At 39.4% G+C, this 20,329-nt stretch overlaps 1 protein-coding gene across 1 annotated transcript in view; it reads right to left on the reverse strand.

The window, feature by feature from the left end:
• Nucleotides 1-20,329, reverse strand: part of LAMA3 (laminin, alpha 3) — a gene marked incomplete at its 5' end in the record, with an annotated part of 108,484 nt that overhangs the window by 42,772 nt on the left and 45,383 nt on the right. The window contains 16 exons of the mRNA XM_009074074.1: nt 1,422-1,586; nt 2,973-3,113; nt 3,893-4,037; nt 4,637-4,841; nt 5,668-5,879; nt 6,390-6,505; nt 6,861-7,000; nt 8,033-8,159; nt 8,546-8,711; nt 10,963-11,060; nt 13,239-13,347; nt 15,492-15,652; nt 17,013-17,166; nt 17,291-17,391; nt 18,721-18,863; nt 20,124-20,256. Coding sequence (XP_009072322.1) covers nt 1,422-1,586; nt 2,973-3,113; nt 3,893-4,037; nt 4,637-4,841; nt 5,668-5,879; nt 6,390-6,505; nt 6,861-7,000; nt 8,033-8,159; nt 8,546-8,711; nt 10,963-11,060; nt 13,239-13,347; nt 15,492-15,652; nt 17,013-17,166; nt 17,291-17,391; nt 18,721-18,863; nt 20,124-20,256 — 2,316 coding nt within the window. The remainder of the gene's footprint in view (nt 1-1,421; nt 1,587-2,972; nt 3,114-3,892; nt 4,038-4,636; nt 4,842-5,667; nt 5,880-6,389; nt 6,506-6,860; nt 7,001-8,032; nt 8,160-8,545; nt 8,712-10,962; nt 11,061-13,238; nt 13,348-15,491; nt 15,653-17,012; nt 17,167-17,290; nt 17,392-18,720; nt 18,864-20,123; nt 20,257-20,329) is intronic.

The following is a 20,329-nucleotide window of genomic DNA, read 5'->3' on the forward strand; positions in this document are numbered from 1 at the left end:
CTGCACCATATGACAGGCTGTTATTTCTTTTTCAATGATTTTTTTTTAAATGGGAAAATATTGGTCTTATAAACTATTCTCTATATTCTAGACGTACGGTATTTACTTTCTAACGTTAAGAATAGTCTATTAAATGGAATGTTAAACTACAAAAGAATAGAAAATTGGGGCAATGTGATCTAAATTTCTCAATGGCTGTTAGTTTCTTCACTGCTGTAGATTTTACATTTGATTCCCTTTTAATTTGGTAAACAACAGACAGAGAGAGGAAAGAAAATACACTCTGCTAAATATAAATGTTCTAGTGGAACTAGTTAAAAGGTTTAAGATAATGGAAAACAGTATTTATACCCTCGTCATAATGAAAGATGTCTGAAGTGATCTTGTTCACATTTTCCAAAAGAGATGCTATCAGTGGAAGCAGACCAAAACCTGACATTTTCAAAATACAATAACATGAATAATTGGTAAACTTATGAGCTTGTAAAAATAACAGCTAGATAGAATTTTGGGAGTACTTTCACTACTGCAGTATTGTCTGTGCTAAAATACATACTCACACGGTGTACAGCAAAAGCAGGGCCCAAATTAGAATTATTTTCTTTACAGTGTTGTCATTGTAAATAAAAGGAAGTCATGGCATGTCTAGGCAGCTACTGTGATGTGCAACATAAAACTCATAGCACCATCTTTAATGCTCTGGTGTCTATCTCATTTGTGTTATTTTGTGTGTCAGTAGGATTGAAATGCCTGTCTATCCAGCGACTGGCTAATAACTGTTGACAATGTCAGAGTTCCAGACAGGGAGATCTGGAGCTTTGGGCATGTGAGTCACCATTAGTAAAGTCCCCCTGGTCAATGTGATCCTCAGGCTGAGATGCTTATAGGTATTAACTGTGAGCAAAAGACTACCCCCATGCATGAGCAGAAAGAGCAGCAAGCAGTTCAAAGAACACAAAGGTTAGAAAACCAATTGTTGCTCTTCCCAAGCAACATATCAAAATCAAAAGGTTAGAGCTCTTTTGTGTACCACTGAGCACCTTTTATTCTAAATTCTAATCATCTATATTCTTTTGGAAATCTGTCCAGGACATACTCTAGGAAATCTAAAGGATTGTCAAGCTCTGTGTGTCCTGGGTTTCAGAAAAGAAGTTAAAGGTACCATAGCTTCTGACTGTGCTGTTCACAGAAAGACCTTTCTGGCACTGAGCAACATGATTAATTCTGTATTACTGGTTAATTTTAACACAGTACTCGGGAGTAAAATGTTGTGATTCCTGGCATGACAGGCAAGAGAGACAAGAATCTCATGAGGGAAGAAAGAAAAACATATCTAAGAAAAACAGTGAGACCCTTTATCAACAATGCTGGCAAAAAACCTAATATATGTTATTAAAACAGATGAGTTACGTGGCATTTACCTTCTCTCCCAGGTAAGATGGTGGTGCTTTCCAGTATAAACTGTGCACTGAAGCAGGCAATTCTTGGACATCAGCCACTACACTGTTACTGATGGGATTGAAAGTGACTGGAATGTCAATATTTTCATCCGTGGCCTCCAAGCGCCAGTTCCTCATGTCCACAAACTAATGCAAAATACATAAAGGAAATAAAAGCTTGTCTCATCCTTTATTAAATTTTACCAGCACCAAGTATTGAGAAGAAATTTTTTAGCCACTGTAGTTCCCTTACCCTGAAAACCAATCCCTTCTGAGCCAGCCTAGAGTCTTTGTGCAATGGATGTTTCATGGACCTCAGAAGAAAGCTGAAGTGGGATGTGCTAAAGCTATTTGGGATTGCGTTTGTCATCTGCAAACTAAATTCTGTCTTCAGTCATGTGAAGACATACCCTTCTGGAGGTGACCAGGAATTGTGTACACAAACCCAAGGACATAATTTGGAGTTGCTTTTTTAAGTCCGTTCCAAAATCAAACCCAGGACACTGACCTAAAAGATAGAGTTTGGACCAGTTGTGGTAGGTTAACTGTGAGGGAGGGGACATGACAGAATCATTTTGCAGAGGCAGCCAACATAGCCTAATGTCCTGGCTCTTTAATACACTTTTTATGTTTACGGCTGTTGTCTCATGAAAGACCATGCATCCTGTTATTTATCATTAAGACAGAAGAAAGAAAGCATAATGCATATATACCAGAATAGTTCTGCGGTGGGTTGCCTGTGGCTGGGCAGAGCAATAAACCAAAAAGGTAGACATGTTTTCATAAACAGTTTTTGGTGAGGGTAAATAATCACCAGAGGAAATTTTCCTAAAGCGAATGGAAGTTTGCTACTGACTTTGCTGAGGCCAGATTTTCATCCTTTGCTTGTAAACAGTAAAGGACCACAATCTAGATTGCATCTAGTCTATGCCTAAACCTTAACTAAACTCCTCATCCATCATTCTAGCTCTCCTCTTTTTCTTTCTCTTGCATTGTTTCAAACAGCTGCTGCTTTTTTTTTCATTTTCAGCCACCTTAGAGTTCAATTATGCCACTAGAAATCTACCTTCATTTCTCTCACTTGATGTCATGTCTCTTTTATAGGGAGGGAAGAAAGACGATTTTTACAATCTCTGTAGAATCTGTCACACATTTCTTAAGTTTAAAAATGCATCTGTGATACATACACACAAAATAACATGTGCTTATCAAAACATCTTGAAGGAGTCCATTGGCTTTAATGATGACGTAGAGTTTGAAGATAAAGCAAGCAAGACAAAGGGCAGCTCAGCTTTAGCTGAACGAGTGATTTGTAAACAAACAGGTGAAAAGGGCCATTTTTGCTGAAAGACAGAAGTCCATTCCACACCTAAGTCCTACGAAGGCTGCACTAAATCTGCACTATTGCTTCGAGATTATTTCTGATCCTTAGAAACTAATAAAATATCTTCTCAATTTTGGAAGAAATCTGGCATTTTCTTAATGGAATAAATGTAGGTTCAGATAGAAAAGGAAAAAAACTATTGGATGCACCTTTGTTCTACGATGATTTGTGCTGCGACAGTTGCTGGTTGCCCCAAAACAAAAGCAGGAGGTGCATCCTCTGGGATTAGAAGGGTCCAGATAAAAGGATCCTGGTCGGCAAGTATCACATGCTGCACCTTCAACATTCTCCTGTTAAGGCATAGTTGAAAGAAATCTCAGTGCTTTCCTTTTGGTTTTGGTGAGGACCCCAAAACCTCCTGCACATAAAACAAATTTTCTGAAATAATATTTATTTAAATGTATGGAAGCATGAATAAAATATGTGATTATCTGGACAGACCATATTCCAAATGCAAGTAAAACTGTCTTGGAGACTATCTTATGAGCTGTCTTTCCCATTTATAAAGTGAACCACTGAGTAATAAATATTAGTCACAGACAGCTGGGAACTTCCCTGCCAAAACCCTCCCTCTGGCTTTTGCAAACCTACAATATAAAAGGTCACTTGTGAAAGTTCACATTTATCACATTTAATTATGCAGATCAGAACAAAAGAAGATTTCTTGAATGTAATGATGTGGTAAAATGTCAACTGACAGAATATGGCTAAAAAAAGCATGGGACCTGGTTAACATCCAAAAGCCAAGACGCAGACGGATAAAGGAGATCTGTGAAGGGTATGGATTGCTTCAGTGAATCAATGGACATCCACTCTGCAGCTTTCTAACATCCTGCAAAGCCTAAGATCCCCTGTACAACTGACGGATTTGAAGTCATTAAAGAATGGCATCTAACACTCCTGTGATAATCTCTGCACGTACTGCAAGGAGTGATGGCTCTGTACAGCTGCATTTCATTTTTACTGAAAACTTAATGATAAACTCACTTCATCCACCCCATTAAATACGAAATATTCACTGAAGTGCAAATGATGCTTGTGAAGGCAGAAGTAATTTGATTTATCTGACCTTGCAAAGACAAATTCCTGTCTGGGGATCGCAAACTTCTGGTTCTGTTCCATCTCTGTTGCAGCTACATGGCACACAGTTAGGGAAACCATAAGTTCCAGGAGCACACTGATCACACTGACGTCCTTTTATTCCTGGCTTGCATCTTTGTCAACAAACACAGAGGAGGAAGTCAATAGGGGAGGCAAGAATGAAGTGAGCAAAGGAAGATTAAAATAAGAGACAGGTGGGTCTTTGATATGATTGCACAGCCATGACACAACTTTACGATTTCCACAGAGAAACAGCAGGTTAGTATTGTTCTCAGATTTGAATAGTCTGACGTTTTAAATGGCCATGGAACTGACTAGAAATGGATTTGATTTTGAAGGATAAAAATGCTCACAATAGAATTAGACTATTCAGTGCCAAAACACTCTGTACACCAAGGTGTAAAACATGGATGTTGAATATAGCCAAGGGAGCTGGAAGAAGATTTATATCTGAAAAATGTGACTGAGCCTTACTCAAAGCACACACCTGCTAACAAAAAAGTGGAGAATCGCAGGCATATGAATAATTACAGGAACTTCAACCTTTCACAAGGCTTGGATTAGTTTACAACTATTCACAATGGATAAATTCCACATTGCTCATAGTGAAGGCTGAATGCCTTGAATTTCCCATATCCGCTCGAAGTACTCGAAACGAATGGTGAAGCAAGCCAGTCATGCATTGTTTGTAGCACACGTAACTCAAACTCACTTGCATTGCCCATTGGTTTTTTCACATTCTGGACTTGCCGCATTAATGACTCCTCTTTCTGAGCAGTTGCAGCTCTCACAGCCAGCAAGGGGGTGATAGCTGAAGTAATGTTTCTCGCACACTTCACATTTCGGTTTCACAGTGCGTGGAGGGCAAATGCATTTACCAGTAATGTCATCACAAAGACGCTTCCCACAGTTGCATACTAGGTCAAAGAAAATGTTCTACAATTCAATCACATCTCATCTGACAATTATCAACTCTTATTGAACTTGCATATGAAACACACACCCAACCTTTATGTGTAGAGGACATGACTCTTCTCTCTTTTATTATTTTAAAGCTCAGGGTCATGGAAACCAACTATGTGACTGCAATGGTAGTTTCAAAGAGCAGCTTTAGTGCTTGGCTCTTTTCCACAGATTGGTTGCTTAACTTCACCACAGGCATTGTTAATCACTTGCCAAAAATTCCAAGGATTAAACAATGAGGAATTTCGGTGTTAAGGGCACCGCTGTTATAAAGCAATGTTTATAAAGATCAAGCATAGTATCTGGGAAGGCAGCTGAGGACTGTTGGTGTAATCCACAAATCTGTTGATGTTATTAAGAATAACATCAGCATATGAGGAATTAAGAATGCTATGTCACTGATTATCTATGTTAAAATGAAGGTGTAAACTGGGATCAAACAATATTAACTTGGAAATGATTTAGCAGTCAGTGCAGAAAAAAATCCATTTCACGGAAATAGTGGCAACATGGAATTTAACCAGTTTAGCTGTAGGCCTACTACACCTGATGAGACAACACATGCAAAGGCACACTTCATTGTGAACTAGGTGTGCATTGAGGGAATGGGGCTACTTCTGCCTTAAACTGAAAGCTACGCTAAAATAAAGCCAGGATTGTTCAAACTTTCACAGGATCAGGCCCTACAAAGGAAAGTGAGGCTAAGGTACCTCTGCAGTAAATCCAGAGGATGAAATAAAAGGTTGGGTCAGGTGCTAACAAGTCTGAGCATATACTTACACCTGCAAAATGGGAATCCATAGTAGCCAGTTTGGCATCGGCTGCACTGACGACCGATGACGTTAGGTCTGCAAACACACTGTCCTCCCAGGGGGCTGCATGTAGGGCTCATGGCACCAGCACTGTGGCAATTACATGGCAGGGCTCCGTTGTTGTAGAAAGCCACCAGTGACCTTACAGAGTCCTTACAGAAGGCCGATGATCTTTCTGGGCTATTTAAACAGAAATACAAATCATGTAAGTACTGGCACTTTGGAATTGTTATGAGAGTGGTTCACAGTGGTTCAGTAAATTAGGGTCCTGCCTCTCAAACACTTTGACATAAGCATGACATCAGTGCACATGCAAGGGTATTTTTTAATTATATTAGTGGTGAACAGCTTCGAACATGCAGGTAAGAGATGCTTTTTCAAAGCAGGTGAGTATATTAGTTATATCAGTTCAGACATGCCAAGCAAAATACCAAAGATGGAAATACCAAAGAAAGATGACATAGATTTTCCTCTTTTGTACTGTGAGCAATAAAGCTCCACCTTTAAATTTCATTTGCAATGGAAAGTCATGGAAAAATGACTCACAGAAATTTAATGGGCCAGCATAAGCCATGAGAAGCATTATAATGTAGCACAATGATGGGGATTTTATACATCTCTTTAATACAGAATAAAAGTAATATTCCTAGCTCATTGTCAACATTCAGTTTTTTAGGAAGTGATGCTTACTCAGTATAAAAACTGTTGCCTCCACATTGGCTGATAAAGTCAAATGACTTGTCCACTGTCTTTTTGTCAAGAATTTTGTAACTGTAGGTGTCAGCTGGAACAACTAAGATATTTTCCTTAAAACAACAAGAAAGCTAAATTGTACATTTCAGAGAAAAACAAAAAGACATAAGCTAAGGCATTCATATATATATTATACAATATACATTCTGGATTTTCTCAAAACCTGTAAGAATTTAACCAATTTAAAAAAATAGGAAAATAAATTTCTCATGTTCACTTCAAAGTTGTGACGCTACAAGCAGTGTACAATAAAAGCACTATATAGTATCTTAAATATTTAAAATAAACCCAAAGCAATGCAAAAGATTCTAAAAATCTCAAATTTTAAAAAATTGCTCTTTTTGGCTTTCATCTTTGCATGTGTCTCTAAATGAATGGTGAAACTGAGAATTTATGTAACAAACATACCAGAACCAGCACTCTCCCATCTGGTATCATCACTGTAATTGAGACCTTGGGTTCCAAAATGTCAAGCTCAATTTGGTTTTCTGCAATCACCTGATCCCGACAGCCAGAAGTATGAGGGCAGAATGAAGCATTGAAGGTACCTGGAAGAAAAAACATAATGGGTTTGTGTGGAAAAGTTTTGGTAGCAGGAGGCTACGGGAGTGGGTTCTATGAAAAGCTTCCAGAAGCTTCCCCCATATCTGACAGAGCCAATGCCAGCTGGCTCCATGACAGACTCACTGCTGGCCAAATCTGAGCCCAACTGTGGTAGTGCTTCTGAGATAACATATTTAAGAAAGGAAAAAAACCCAGCCTGCACAACAGCAACTAGAGCCAGAGATAGAAGCGAGAACATGTGAGAGCAACAGCTCTGCAGACACCAAGGTCAATGAAGAAGGGGAAGGAGGTGCTCCAGGTGGTGGAGCAAAGATTTCCCTGCAGCCCATGATGAAACCATGGTGAGACAGGCTGTGCCCCTGCAGCCCATTGAGGTCCACAGTGGAGCAGATTTCCACCCATGGCCCATGGAGGACTCCATAGCAGAGCCAGTGGATGCCCAAAGGAGGTTGTGACCCTGTGGGAAGCCCACACTGGAGCAGGCTCTTGCTAGGCCTTGTGACTCCGTGGAAGGGACCCATGCTGGAGCAGTTAGTGAAGAACTGCAGTCCATGGGAAGGACTTGTGTTGAAGAAGTTGGTGCAGAACTGTCTCCCATGGGAGGGACCCCACACTGAAGCATGGGAAGAATGTGAGGTGTCTTCCCCTGAGGAGGAAGGAAGAGCAGTGATAAACTGACTGCAGTCTCAATTCCCTGTCCCCTTGCACCACTCAGGGGGAGGAGTGAAAAAAATGGGAGTAAAGTTGAGCCCAGGAAGAAGGGAGGAGTGGGGGGGAAGATTTGGTTTGATTTCTCATTACTCTGATTTGATGGTAATAAATTAAGCTAATTTTGTCCATGATGGTAATTGCTGAGTGATCTCTCCCTGTCCTTATCTCCACCCACAAGCCTTTCATTATATTTACTCTGCCCTATCCAGCTGAGGAGGGGAGTGACAGAGCAGATTTGGTGGGCACCTGGTGTCCAGCCACGTCAACCCAGCATAGGTGGGGTTAGACCAAATTCGGATGCTTACCTGACCACACACGTCCTGCATCCACACGGACTTGCACAGAGAACACTGGGTGTGCTGGCTGATAAAAATGTACCACAAATATGTATCTGCCCAAGTATGGCACTCTGCCACTCAAGGTAATCTGGTTCTGGAGAAACAAGAACAGCTCTGATATTTTATTTGTTTTGTGAAATATTCACAAAGTGCCACCTACCTGCAGTGAAAGAGAGCGGGCTCAGCATCTCTCAGCAAGTTAAATACCTTCAAAGAGCATGGCATTACAACTGCATGCTCTGTTTGTCTGCCAAGCACATCTAACATTTTTCTGCAGTCTGCGAGACTACTGCATAGTTTAGAAAAAATCTGGACTGCTTTTTTTCTTCCTGTATATTGTCTCTGTGGCTTACTCAGCCTGCAACATTTTGATCATATCACATCATTCAGTTTTGATGCTCTTACAGTGTTTCATCTATTTAACTTTACTAAGAACATAATTTGTGACATATGAAACAAAGTTTTCAAAATATGAGATACCTGTAATGGTGTCAAGGTGACTCCATTAACTGAATCAGCCAGTGAAGGGACACTCAGTGGATCATAGATTACATTCTTCCGTACTTCGGAAATCTTCCCATCTTTGAATGCATTCAAAACCAAAGCTGCTGGTGGAGTTTCATAAACTGAGGGAATGCATGTTGCACTAAACATAGAATTACAGTAATTACTCTTGGGTCCAGGAGAATTTTGTAAGCATCATAATAGGAAAAGCTGTTGACTCACAAAAGGCAATATATTATACTGTATTACAACTAATAATGCAATAATGCAATATTTGGATTCTGTGTAAATGATCAGAAAGTAAATGAAAACAAGAGGTACAGATTAAACTTATAAAAGGGAAAGTGTACATTAACTGATTTTATTCACTTAAAATTTGCATAATTCATAATAAGTTTCAATGGAAAAAGTTTGCTAAGGAAGAGGAAACTTAAGGGAATCAAGAGTGTTAAAAATTAAATGCATTTTAGTTAATCCAGTTAGTTACATTCACCAGAATCTATACTAATATTGAATTCTCAGCTCTACAAATATTTATATAGGTATATCCTTTAAACATGAAAGTTTCCCACTAAAGTCAATGGGACTACTTAAGTACTTAGAAGTTAAGTATACACTCAAATATTTGTAGAATTGGAGCCAAAATAAATAACAGTACTCCTTGAAAGCATCCTTATTAATTCAGTGCGGTGTTTAACTATTTCTTCCTTGGCACATTTGATTCTGAAGAACTTGACTGAGAGAAGAATTTTCCAAGACTGCAGGATAAAATGTTTTGGGGGTTTTCCTGATAGTATTTGTTCACTTCTCGTAAGTACTCAACAGACAATGATTAATCTTTGCTTAAGACAGGCCCAGAACTGGAATGGCAACTATGTTTCAAGGCCAGAACTGAGATGCATTTGCCAGGCCTGTGTGGGAAATCATGTGCAGCACCCACTTATAATACTGCTAAACTCAGCCAAGACTCTGAATCATTTGACTTGGTGAACTTAAACACTTTCAGGAAAGGAAAAATACTGCCAGATAATAATAATAACAGGACATAAACATACTGTAAACTATGCAAATATAACAAGAGACTAAGAAAAACCCAACACAAAACCAAAGTAAAAGGCACAAGTTTCTACATTAGCTTTATTTTAAATTGTGTTTTCACCCAGCCTCTTCTCCCTGCTTTACTCAGATTATAAATGTCTGGATCTGCAAAATATCTTTGGTGCAAAGTATCTTCAGTCTTAGAAAGCTGCTCTCAGTGGTAACACTCAGACGAGGAGAATTAAAGCTGTGAATCAATGCTACGCATGCTTGGAAGCCAAGTACAGTCACATGCTTTTATCCAATTTACTATCCAGAGTTTTCTGCTTTCTATTTCAATTCAACCATTAAATTAGAAGCTACTGTCTGGAAAACTATTGGACCTAGTCACCAATTCTTTCTGCCTCTTAAGTTCTGCAAATGACATTTACTTTTACTTTGAGGCCCTTCCCATTGCCAAATCTGTAGGAAGAAAGCCTTAAGAGTAGCATCACGAGGGACACCCTGGGGAGTTCAACAGGCATTGAAATGTGGGGCTCCCTAATTTGGAAGCTGCAGTGATAGTTCTTCTCTGGCCCAAAGAATAAAAGATGGAGAGGGGAAGAGCTTCAACAGGACAGAGCAAATGTTTGGCGGAATCCAATCCTGACCACTTGGGAAGTGAAGGTTCAGGTTCAGATCTTCACAGCAAGAGAAGAGTCATCAGCCTGTGTCAACCAAGCAGAACATGAGTCCTCTAATTACTAGTTCTATAAAGTATAGTGGAGAAGAAGTATCACCTGGCATTGCTGTGCAGGGTGAATGATAAGGGCCCACCTACCCTACAGGCCTGATGATGAGACCGACAAGGGAATGGGTTCTTTGTGAAGTGGGAGGCTTACATGTTGAATAATTTGATGTTGTCAAGTTGAGCTGGTGGACTTGTGCCTGAAAGGGCAGTCACATCCCCTACCCAATAACTAATTAAAGCCATTGTGGGACAGCTGAAGCTGTTATGTGCAGCAGAAAACTCCAGATGGAACAGTAAGCGTTTCAAGCCACCAAAATACCAATGTTTCTCCAGCACAGGCACCTATCATACTGGATAGACCGTGAAAGATGCATGTTTTCTAAGACATTAGCACTGGGTAGTTCAGATGGGCCAGAAAGATACTGGTATTAGCAAAATCCTATGCAAAGACTGTCTAGATTATCAGCAACACTTCAGCTTTTTTACAAATACTCTTTGCAAAAGTGGCCTACAAATCACTTGTGAGTCACTGGGCAAAGGTTCACTCAAAAGAATTAAAATACCATTTAGTCTGCCTTTCAAGGTCATCTTGAGACAATAGGAAGGGTGAAATCAAGCAAGTTACCTTCCATCATGGGTACTCCTGTAAGCAGCTATGCACTGTACTTTAGGATCCACATATTCTGTAGAAAATTCTTCAGCTGATATAATACAAACCTTATGCTGAAAAACAAGCACAAGGCACAATTAACAATTAATATTGTAAACAACAGGGCCAGGCCTCAACAGGAAAGATGAAGCCTAATTTTAGCATGGGGAGATCTGAGCCCAAAGCCGAGTTCTGTCATGTGCCATGGACCTCCCATAATATTTTGGATCACTTTACCTCTCTGCACCTCAGTGTCTCAGCATTAAATAGCATTTTTCTCTCCTTCTAAAGAAAATGTTGGCTGTTCAGAAGTTAAGTAGCTGGAACATAAATATATGTGTGACAATGGGAAAGACAGAATACCAGCTCACAGAGTGAGAAGCTAGGCAAGGAATGTACAGAGGTGGGAGGGAAAAGTCCTCATTTGTGCTGTTAGAGACTTCTGGACCTTGGGGAATTCCTAAACTTTCTGAAATGCAGTCACAAACGATTGCACAAAGTCCACGGCAGCGAGTTTCAGTGACACCGGGATTTCTTCCAATAGATTCAGAACTCATTTCAAAATAAACAAGACCTCCTAGGATTTTTATTTCTTTTAATCTAAAACTAGACATGAACAAATGAATTTGTGGTGATCCTGCTGTAGCCATGGTGGTAAGGACATAAGGGAAGACTTGTAGGTAGACACAACAGTACGCACTACTAAAACATGTAATGAAATCCATACCTGAAAGTTACAGAACTTATGCATGAAGTACTTGAAAAAGGAGATAAAAATGATGATAAGCAGTAAGACAGTTAGCACTATGTATTAATGTAAATAAAAATTGCAAAAGAAGAATTCATTAATAAGCAAAGTGATTCAGTTTATAAGCAGGTCCTAAGGGAGCTCAGCCTGGGTTTTAGAAGTAGTGAGCAGGGAATAAACAACCTTTATAATCTAGAAGGCAGAGTGCTAAAAGTCCCTATTTTTCTGGGCAACAAACATTGTGCCTGCCTTGAATGTAATGACCCCCAGGACTCCAGCCCAGTGCAGCAGTACACTGCAGGGTACACTCTGAAGCTTTGAATGACACTTTATGAGTAGCTAAAAAGTTAGTACAAAACATGGTCTGAGTTTGGCCAGCTTTTGTGCATCAATGTGAGATAGACTATCAAGCTGTAAGAGCCTCTCTTGAAAGATGACCCCAATAACCCTATTTCCCCTTTATTTAGGCCACATCTCTCCAGTGCTGGGAGTGGATCTCCTTTCCCTCTCTGGACTACATGACAGGGGGTCACATAAAGGTCTTTAACACCAAAACTGCTGCCACTGACTTCATGTTAGTTTCAATATACCAGAAGCTCTTCTTTTCCCCTTCATATCTTTCGCTAAGTCCAGTCTTTACAAATCACATGGGGAAATATTTCCTATCTCAGGAGATACTGAAATTTATCTGGCAAGTTATTCAGAGAATGAAAACTAGAACTTAGAAATAAAAATATAGAGATTCTTAGCACAAGAGACTTCCACATGTGGAGATACAATGTCAGTGTCTTTGGGATATGGATCTTGTTAGCACAGCAACAAAGGAGCTGACAAGACAGTTTAAATGGTATTTGTTCACACAGAATATTGCCTCATGAAATGAAGAAAACATGTATCAGCTGTTAGCCCTAATAGTTCCACAAAACTATGCTATGTTATCACCTGGGTTTATGATTTTAACTAATCTTGTGTTTCTAAAATGGAAAACAGAAACAACGCAGAAGAAAATTGTGTCCAGACTAATGTGTTCCTGGTGTGGCCAAAAGAGGTCAGTGAAGGCTTTTTATTCAAAATATCTAAAAGCTATAGGACAAATGAGTGCATTTATTACCTGAATTTTGTAAGAGACCCAGGAACTCCCATATGGGTTTTGAGAATTGAAAAAAAAAGTGAAAGATAAGGAAAGAAAATAAAACATGAATATAAAAGCTACCAGAATATTTTTCATTTAAAGTTTACTTCTAGAAAAGAAACGGGAACTGAAATAAAGCACAAGAGAAAGCTGGAAAAACCCTAGCCAGGAAAGGCAAATTTCTGTTTATCTTTGAGATTGATAAGACTCCCTCAGCATTCTCTGAGTATATATAAAGCATATCTATTCAAATATCTAACATATATCATTTCACACATTACCTTACAGCATGTGAACACAGGGAGACAAGTATCTCTCTTTACCCACTCAGGGAACAAGTATTACAAAAGCGAAAAGAAAATGGCAACTTACCAAAAGAAAATTAATTGATGATGCCTTAAGATGTATCTTTGTATCTGCTAGAAGGTCATAGGCTGCAATGCGATTTCTGTCATCAACTACAACACTGCGACAAAGGAAACTGAAACGAAAAGCAGGACTAAGGACGAGCCTCCTGGCATTGCCATGTTGTTTAGGCTGTCACCTAGCTTCACTGCCTAGTTTTTGGCCAGCCACACCACTGGTACCTAGCCATCCTGCTGGGTCATAACTAACCTACCCGTGGCCACCAGGGAATGTGCAGTATCCTCATGAGTGAGACAAAGAATCCACCATGAGCAAAACACTGCTTGTCTTTTGTGGGTTGACTTATTCAAAGCTGAAGCCTCCAGATCTCATCTCTGATACCCATTGGAGCTACTGTTTCAAGCAGGATGTAAACAGAGAGATATACAAGCTATCTGCAGAGGTTTCCACACTGTATAACATGGTGTGTAACTAATATTCTGTGTTTGGGCCATGCCCCTTGAGGTGCCAGCACACACCAGTTTCTGCTTTCCACTACTGCCACGTGCTGTCAATGGTGTGGATCAGCAGCTCTCACCCTCACAGTGGCAGCTAAGCAAGTCCTGATTTTAGGAAGCTCTTCTGTACACTGAGATGCTCCTCAACACAAGTGAGAAGATGTAGGTTTACCTCTTCCTGACCACCTTCAATTGGCTGTGCATTTCTGGTAAAGACAAATACATACTAAGGGGAAGAGTCTTGCTAAAGCCTTTGAACTTTCATTTGTTAAGGGAGCATGATGCCTGCAACTTGTCAAAAGTTCTCTTTTGCTAAAGAGAAGACTTATATGACTCTGCTTTCTTTTCTTTCTTCTGCACTTCTCAGGCAGGCCAGCCAGCATGCCGTAGGTGAGAAGTCGTAACCAACCACACAACTACTTCTCTTTTTCCTTTGCAAACCAGAGAATGTGGAAGTTTCACTCTTGTTCAAAACACAGATTAGAAATAAGGTCAGCTCAGGGCTAAGGACATTTAATACCAGAGAAATATAGGTTCCTTATTTGTGATTTGCTGGAAGTTTAAAATGTTTTATTCTCTTACAATGTTTTATTGGGAATAATCCAGCCATAGAGCTGTAAGAGGGCCTGGCACAATATATTCCAGATTCTACAAGTTATTCTTATCTGCATGTACCTCAGTACGTCATTGCTTGATTTATTTTTTATTAGAAGAGACTTGTACCTCCCTGCTGAGGAAAGATGACACAGCAGCTTACTTGCAATGTGACCATTAATTTCATGCAGAACAGCCACAGAAGGGATTTACAGCATTGCTACATCAAAGTAGCAAGGGTTTTCTTTGTATTTTCATGACTAAGTTCTTAATGTGTCATATACATAAAGAAGTATGTTCAAAATTAGCCCATAAAATGTGTTTGGAAAACGAAAAAAGCAGTAAAATGGAAGATTTATAGCAAGCAGTCTGGGGCTCAAGGTGTTATGTAACAGGATAAAATAAGAGCTTTCCCCAGCAATAACCTGACAAGCTCCACATAGCTCTGCTCTTATCACAAATATGTTGATGAAAATAATTTTTCTTACTGAGCAACTTCATCCTGAATATCCCTAAGCCTCCATTCTGCCAAACACCTGGCTCATGGGAAAATTAGATACGTGTCCCTAAGTCCCCTGGCACTGGGTAGGCTCCCCAAAAAAAGCACTCAAGTGTTAAAGACAATCTCACTCAGGACAGGCAAAATCCCTTGTGCAGAAACATCTGCAGTAACCTCAGCAGTCAACAAGGATAAATAAGCATTTGGCTGAGGTCCTTGCCTACAGCCTAACAGCCATGGCTACACTAAGAATTTCAGCAGAAGATACTTCTGCTTCAGCAAATCTTGTTAGAAATGGTGGGAATACTCTTGTAAAACTGGCTGCTACATTCTACATAGCCAAAGCCTCTGGACACTCTTTTAACTGCATCTGCAGCCAACAGTTATGGTCTTCCACTGGACTTGGAGACTAATAGCTCATAAGGATTCATGAATGTGTATTAAAAAATAACCCTTTGTATAAGAAAACAGTTCACTAAAGCAGTAGCAATATTTAATGAGCTGATTGCACAAAGAGAATTAAAATTCTGCACAAAATCCACAGAATCATGTGCTTTCCTTTAAATCACCCTAGAATTTGAACAATCTACATAGTAAAATGGATTTCAATATGGAAAAATATCCCAAATGCTTATGCAATTGCTTAGTGATTACTTCAGAAATTCTTACCTGTATTTACAACTATATATTCTCACTCTGCCTTCAGTGACAGGTCCAGGGCTATGTACTGTTACCTCGGCAGTGTATAACTGATCCTCTTCATTGGCATATTCAAAAACCAGAATGTAGCGCCCAACTTGAGGGACATTTATGGTCATCTGTAAATTGACCTGGGTCAAAAGAATTGAAAAATAAAAGAGCTGTTAGAATTTTCTTTCCCCTTTCTTGCTGAAAGCTCCCATTTCCTGCTGTCCAAGCCAACCGGTCAGCATTAGCCCAGGGCCAATTCTGTAATGTCTCAACAGAAGACACCCAGCAGATTGCAAGCAATGCTTATAAATATCTCTTTGTTCACTAATACGAGTCAAACAAGTTCAAGAAACAGCTGCCATTATAACAGTTCTGGGAAGGTTGTAAATACCCTGGGAAATGAGTATATTATTATTTCTCTTCTCCTCAGTAGAAAGGGAGGGAACATTAATTATGCTAAAAACTTGTCACTGTTATCTCCATACTATGTTTAACAACATATAAAAACTGAGTTTACTTCTCCACTGAAGGAAATATTTCCAGGAACACAAAATTCCTACTACAGCAGTGCTGGATATTGATTCCTGGCATAGAGTGAAAGCATCTTCTCCAGCAAACAGTCAATGTCACTTTCTGAAGCATCAAGACATTCTTTAGGTTGCTTGCACAAAGTGGTTAACACAATATTTGATGCAAAATACTTCTAAGTAGTTGCATGGAAGGTGCTGTGGTTATGGAGTTTTCTGCTTCAGTTGACTATGTAATTATTTTCAAATTTAAACTGTTTTTCTCAGTATTTCCTGAGGCTACAAACACTTAAACATGTAAATAATTCTGTCAACAGCCCTCTTGACTTCACTGCAATTATTTATACCAGTAAAGTTTTGCAAATACACCAGTGGTGAAGCACCAGAGCCTGTGGCATGTGAGTATTCTTGTTTCAATATTTTTAAAAGCAATATTCAAGCACAGTAATAGAGGGCATAATTATTTCGCATGTCACTATGACGAACTTGACAAAACACCTTATTTTTGCCAATCAACTTCTAGTATAACTTTTCATTTCATGAAACATGTGTTTCTCTTTCAAAGGACCTACAGCAGTGGCATAATTGTGTCTGTCTGGTTTCCAGTGAAGCAAATATTTTACATAAGTATAGCTATTTAAGCGAAAAAAGATTAGTGATGTATAAGCAATGTTTCAGCTGACAAATCATTATGTCATTTCTTCTGAACCAGCCAGTATGCCTAAAGCAAAGGGATTTTTACTTAATAAAATACTTCTGCCAAAGTGGAATGTCCACTGTAGTCAGTTATAAATCTGCCTACACTGATCCTTTTACATAGCTCTGTATAAAACACAGATCTTGGCGCAGAGTCTGTTTTAGGGATGTGATACCAATCCGTAAATCCTGAGCTGTTAATCTGCAACAATTTTAGTCTGCAAGGTTTATAGTCAACAGCACAGATGGGACTACAATTAGCAGGCAGGAATCTGACCTCTCTTCCACTGATATGGGCCATCACTGGTTGATTGGGAGTTGGCTGTCGCACAGGTATTCTTCTATATTCTCCCCCGTGTCTGAAATGCACTGCCTCTGAACCGAGGACACAGGAAAATCTGCCCAGAGGCAAATGCTGATAGAGCAAGCAGCTTACACACACACACAAAAAATAAAACAACAAACAAAACACAGGATTATTATTGTTTTCAAGTGCAGCAGGATAATAACAAAATAAACCAAGGCCCTGGTTTATTCTGTAGCATATATACTGACTGCTCTGTTGAAGCACGTCCCAAATATGTGCAAGGCTCTGTAACTTGTATCTGCAAGATGGATGCTTCGTAGTAATCACTAGGTAACAGCACCAGATAATCCTAAAAACAAAGAATACAACAAATGCAAGATCATGCAAAGAATGACAAAAGGAATGTCTCCAGATTTTCACAATGTAAGAAAGAACATAACTAATCATATATTTTACAGAGGGTATCTGCAAGATGTGAGGTTTTGATTTTTTGCTCTCGTTGGACAGGCCAATAACATCAGAATGTGTCTCCCTAAATCCATACATTCAGAAAGATAGGATGAGGGCAGCTGTCCTGTGAGCAGGGAAACTCTGAGGCCACTCTCCCATCACATGTTGTACAAGACAGTGCTCAGCAAGGTGCCTCCCCACAGCTTGGTAACACACAGCCAGATAGATGCCTGCAGGTTTCACCCCGAGTGCAATCCACATGCACACAGCTCAACTCTGCGTGACTCCACATGGGAGATTCATGTATCCCAGGTGACTTGATAAAAATATTCCATACAATCTAGTAACCTGCACTTCAAAAGCTGGTATATTTTTGTTCTGCCTTGCCTGTTTAAATGAATATTTTAGAGCTTATTTATAAAAACTGTTAATGCAAGAACATGACAGGCTAAGATCATTAATAAATTCCTTTTCAAAGGTACCAGTAAAAAACCCATTACAGTAAGTACTGTCAGTTTCAGTAAGAAATGTTTGCAAGCTCTTTAGTAACACTTTATGTGGTATTCCATAAATTTAACACCGCCCCAGGCTTAATGACTAAAGACACTGTCTACTCCTTAACCCTATACAATATAATTTCACTATGCTTTGTGACTACATGTGTTTAAGGTTTTTCACAAATGATGACCTCAAACCATTTCTCTTTTTCTAGCAATTTCTTAGAACTGCTGCTAGAAAGTTTTTCAGTTTTTCAGTGAAGGAAAGGAGAGCAGTGATGGGAGGATAAAAGCAGTCAGGCTGCTTATCATGCAGCCCATCTTATAATATTCTTATGTAGGCTCTTTGCCGAGAAACTAAGGCCTTGGTCATCTGTGACAGAGTTAACCTGTAGATACAACATCTGATATGTAAGAATTAGTAATTTCTGTAAGCATTTATATTCAACCAATTGTGTTGTATGTTAATATTACTTTATGCTTTGAAGGTACAGATTTCAGATAGACTTAAAGTCTGCAAGCACAAGAAAAAATAGAGCAGGTGAAAGTCAGAGAAGAATAAAATAAACAAGAAGCAGAACTGTAAATGTTCATAATTGCATTCTGCTGCTTATACTCTTTTCACTAGTGCTAAATTTCAATTGCTTGCTGGTTTCTTCCCAGCAAATAACTCCAGAGCAGTAATATCATGACAACCTTCAAGCATTTGTTTTCCTCAATTGTTTTCTTACCAAGAGGACTTCCTCTGCCATTATACTGACAGTCCACGTGCCTGGAACCAGTGAGAAAGGCTCTGTGGAGCTTTTTCCTGGGATTGTGACAAAAGCTGGCTCCTTGCTCGGTGGGAAGACAAACTCTTGGCTCTGAGCAGCCCCTGCCAGCAGGATTGAAAAAAAAAAATCGCATAAAAACATAAGGGACTGTGTAAAATGTCTTTACTTGCTTGGTGAGCTGGACTGATGATTAAACTTGGTCTAACAGGAGCTGATCGATGCTTTTCAGCCAATATGTATTAACAGTGTGCTTTACCACACACAGAGCTATGCAGTGGTTGTTGTTTTCATTCGTACTAGCCTTGAGCAAATTGGTTCAGAAAAGCAGAGCTCTGCCCCTGTAATGACCAGTTTTGCAATACTCTAAAATGCTCACTCCTTCACTTTCCTCTCCCATTATTTCAACCTGTCTCTGCACAGACTCACAATATGTTCAGCTGGCACAAGGCCTGTTCTCATGGGACTTTCAACCAAACATTTCAGGAAATAGGAGTTCTCAGTAGCATCTAAAATGTTTAGTTACAGATAACAACTGAAGATAACTTGTAGGCAGAGATGATGTACTACAGAAATGCAGCTGTGGTATGCCTTATCAAAGAGAAGTCATGAGGATCAACTGTTATGAATATTAAACATTTCCCCCTTGAGTCCCCTGGACACAGACAAAAGCTGGTTCTCTGCCTCCCAGTCAATATAAGCCAGACGACCACAAACTGCTGCCACTCTGCTCAATGATATCTGTGAAGTCTTCAGTTTTGTCTTCTTTGAATTACTGAAAGGATCTATAATGTAACCCCATTAGCTCCCATCAGTATGCTGAGGTCAGGCATTATAAAATCTAATTCTGCATATAGGCTTGATATACCTCTACCATTCAAAGAATATGGAGTACTTATCTTTTATCAGGGCCCAAAAGGCATCACATGTTTTTGAGGTCTGTAATCAGAACTAACTTGGTAGACTGGATTCATCTTTGAACAAATGTTATACATGGAATGAAGGCAGAAGTCACATTTAAACCGATATTTTAAAGGCAACTAAACCAAAATAAGTGCTGTTACCCCTTCTTTAAAAGCTTCATAAGACTAACAGTTCAGAGCTTCCAAGAAGACAACTAAAAGTAGTGAGTTTGGCAAACATTTAGAAAAACAAATGTTGACTACTATTGTGAGCAGGGGTTTCATGCAAACACAGCCACATCAACTACACAGAAAAAATACATTAGGAGAAGCACAAAAGCACTGACACTGTTAAAAGTGATGCATTCTACGTGACATTAAAGATTTGACTTAGGTGCACCTTGAAAGAACTCCTCTGATCTAACATTCCTCTGATCTGTTGCGCCGCTGCATTACACCTACCTCCTTCAGGCCGAGATTGACAAGCAGATATGCGACCAGATAATGTATCACCTCCAGGGTTAATATACCTCAGGATAATGCGAAATAAGTAGAGGTTTGATTTTTCCACATTCAAACTTATCCTCACTTCATTCTGAAAAATGAAAGTTAATAAACAAAAACAGCCATAAAGTGCTGAATAGAGGAACAGTTAGAAGCCATGCAAG

Source organism: Acanthisitta chloris, unplaced genomic scaffold (assembly GCF_000695815.1).
Source record: "Acanthisitta chloris isolate BGI_N310 unplaced genomic scaffold, ASM69581v1 scaffold25014, whole genome shotgun sequence".
Classification (NCBI taxonomy): Eukaryota; Metazoa; Chordata; class Aves; order Passeriformes; family Acanthisittidae; genus Acanthisitta; species Acanthisitta chloris.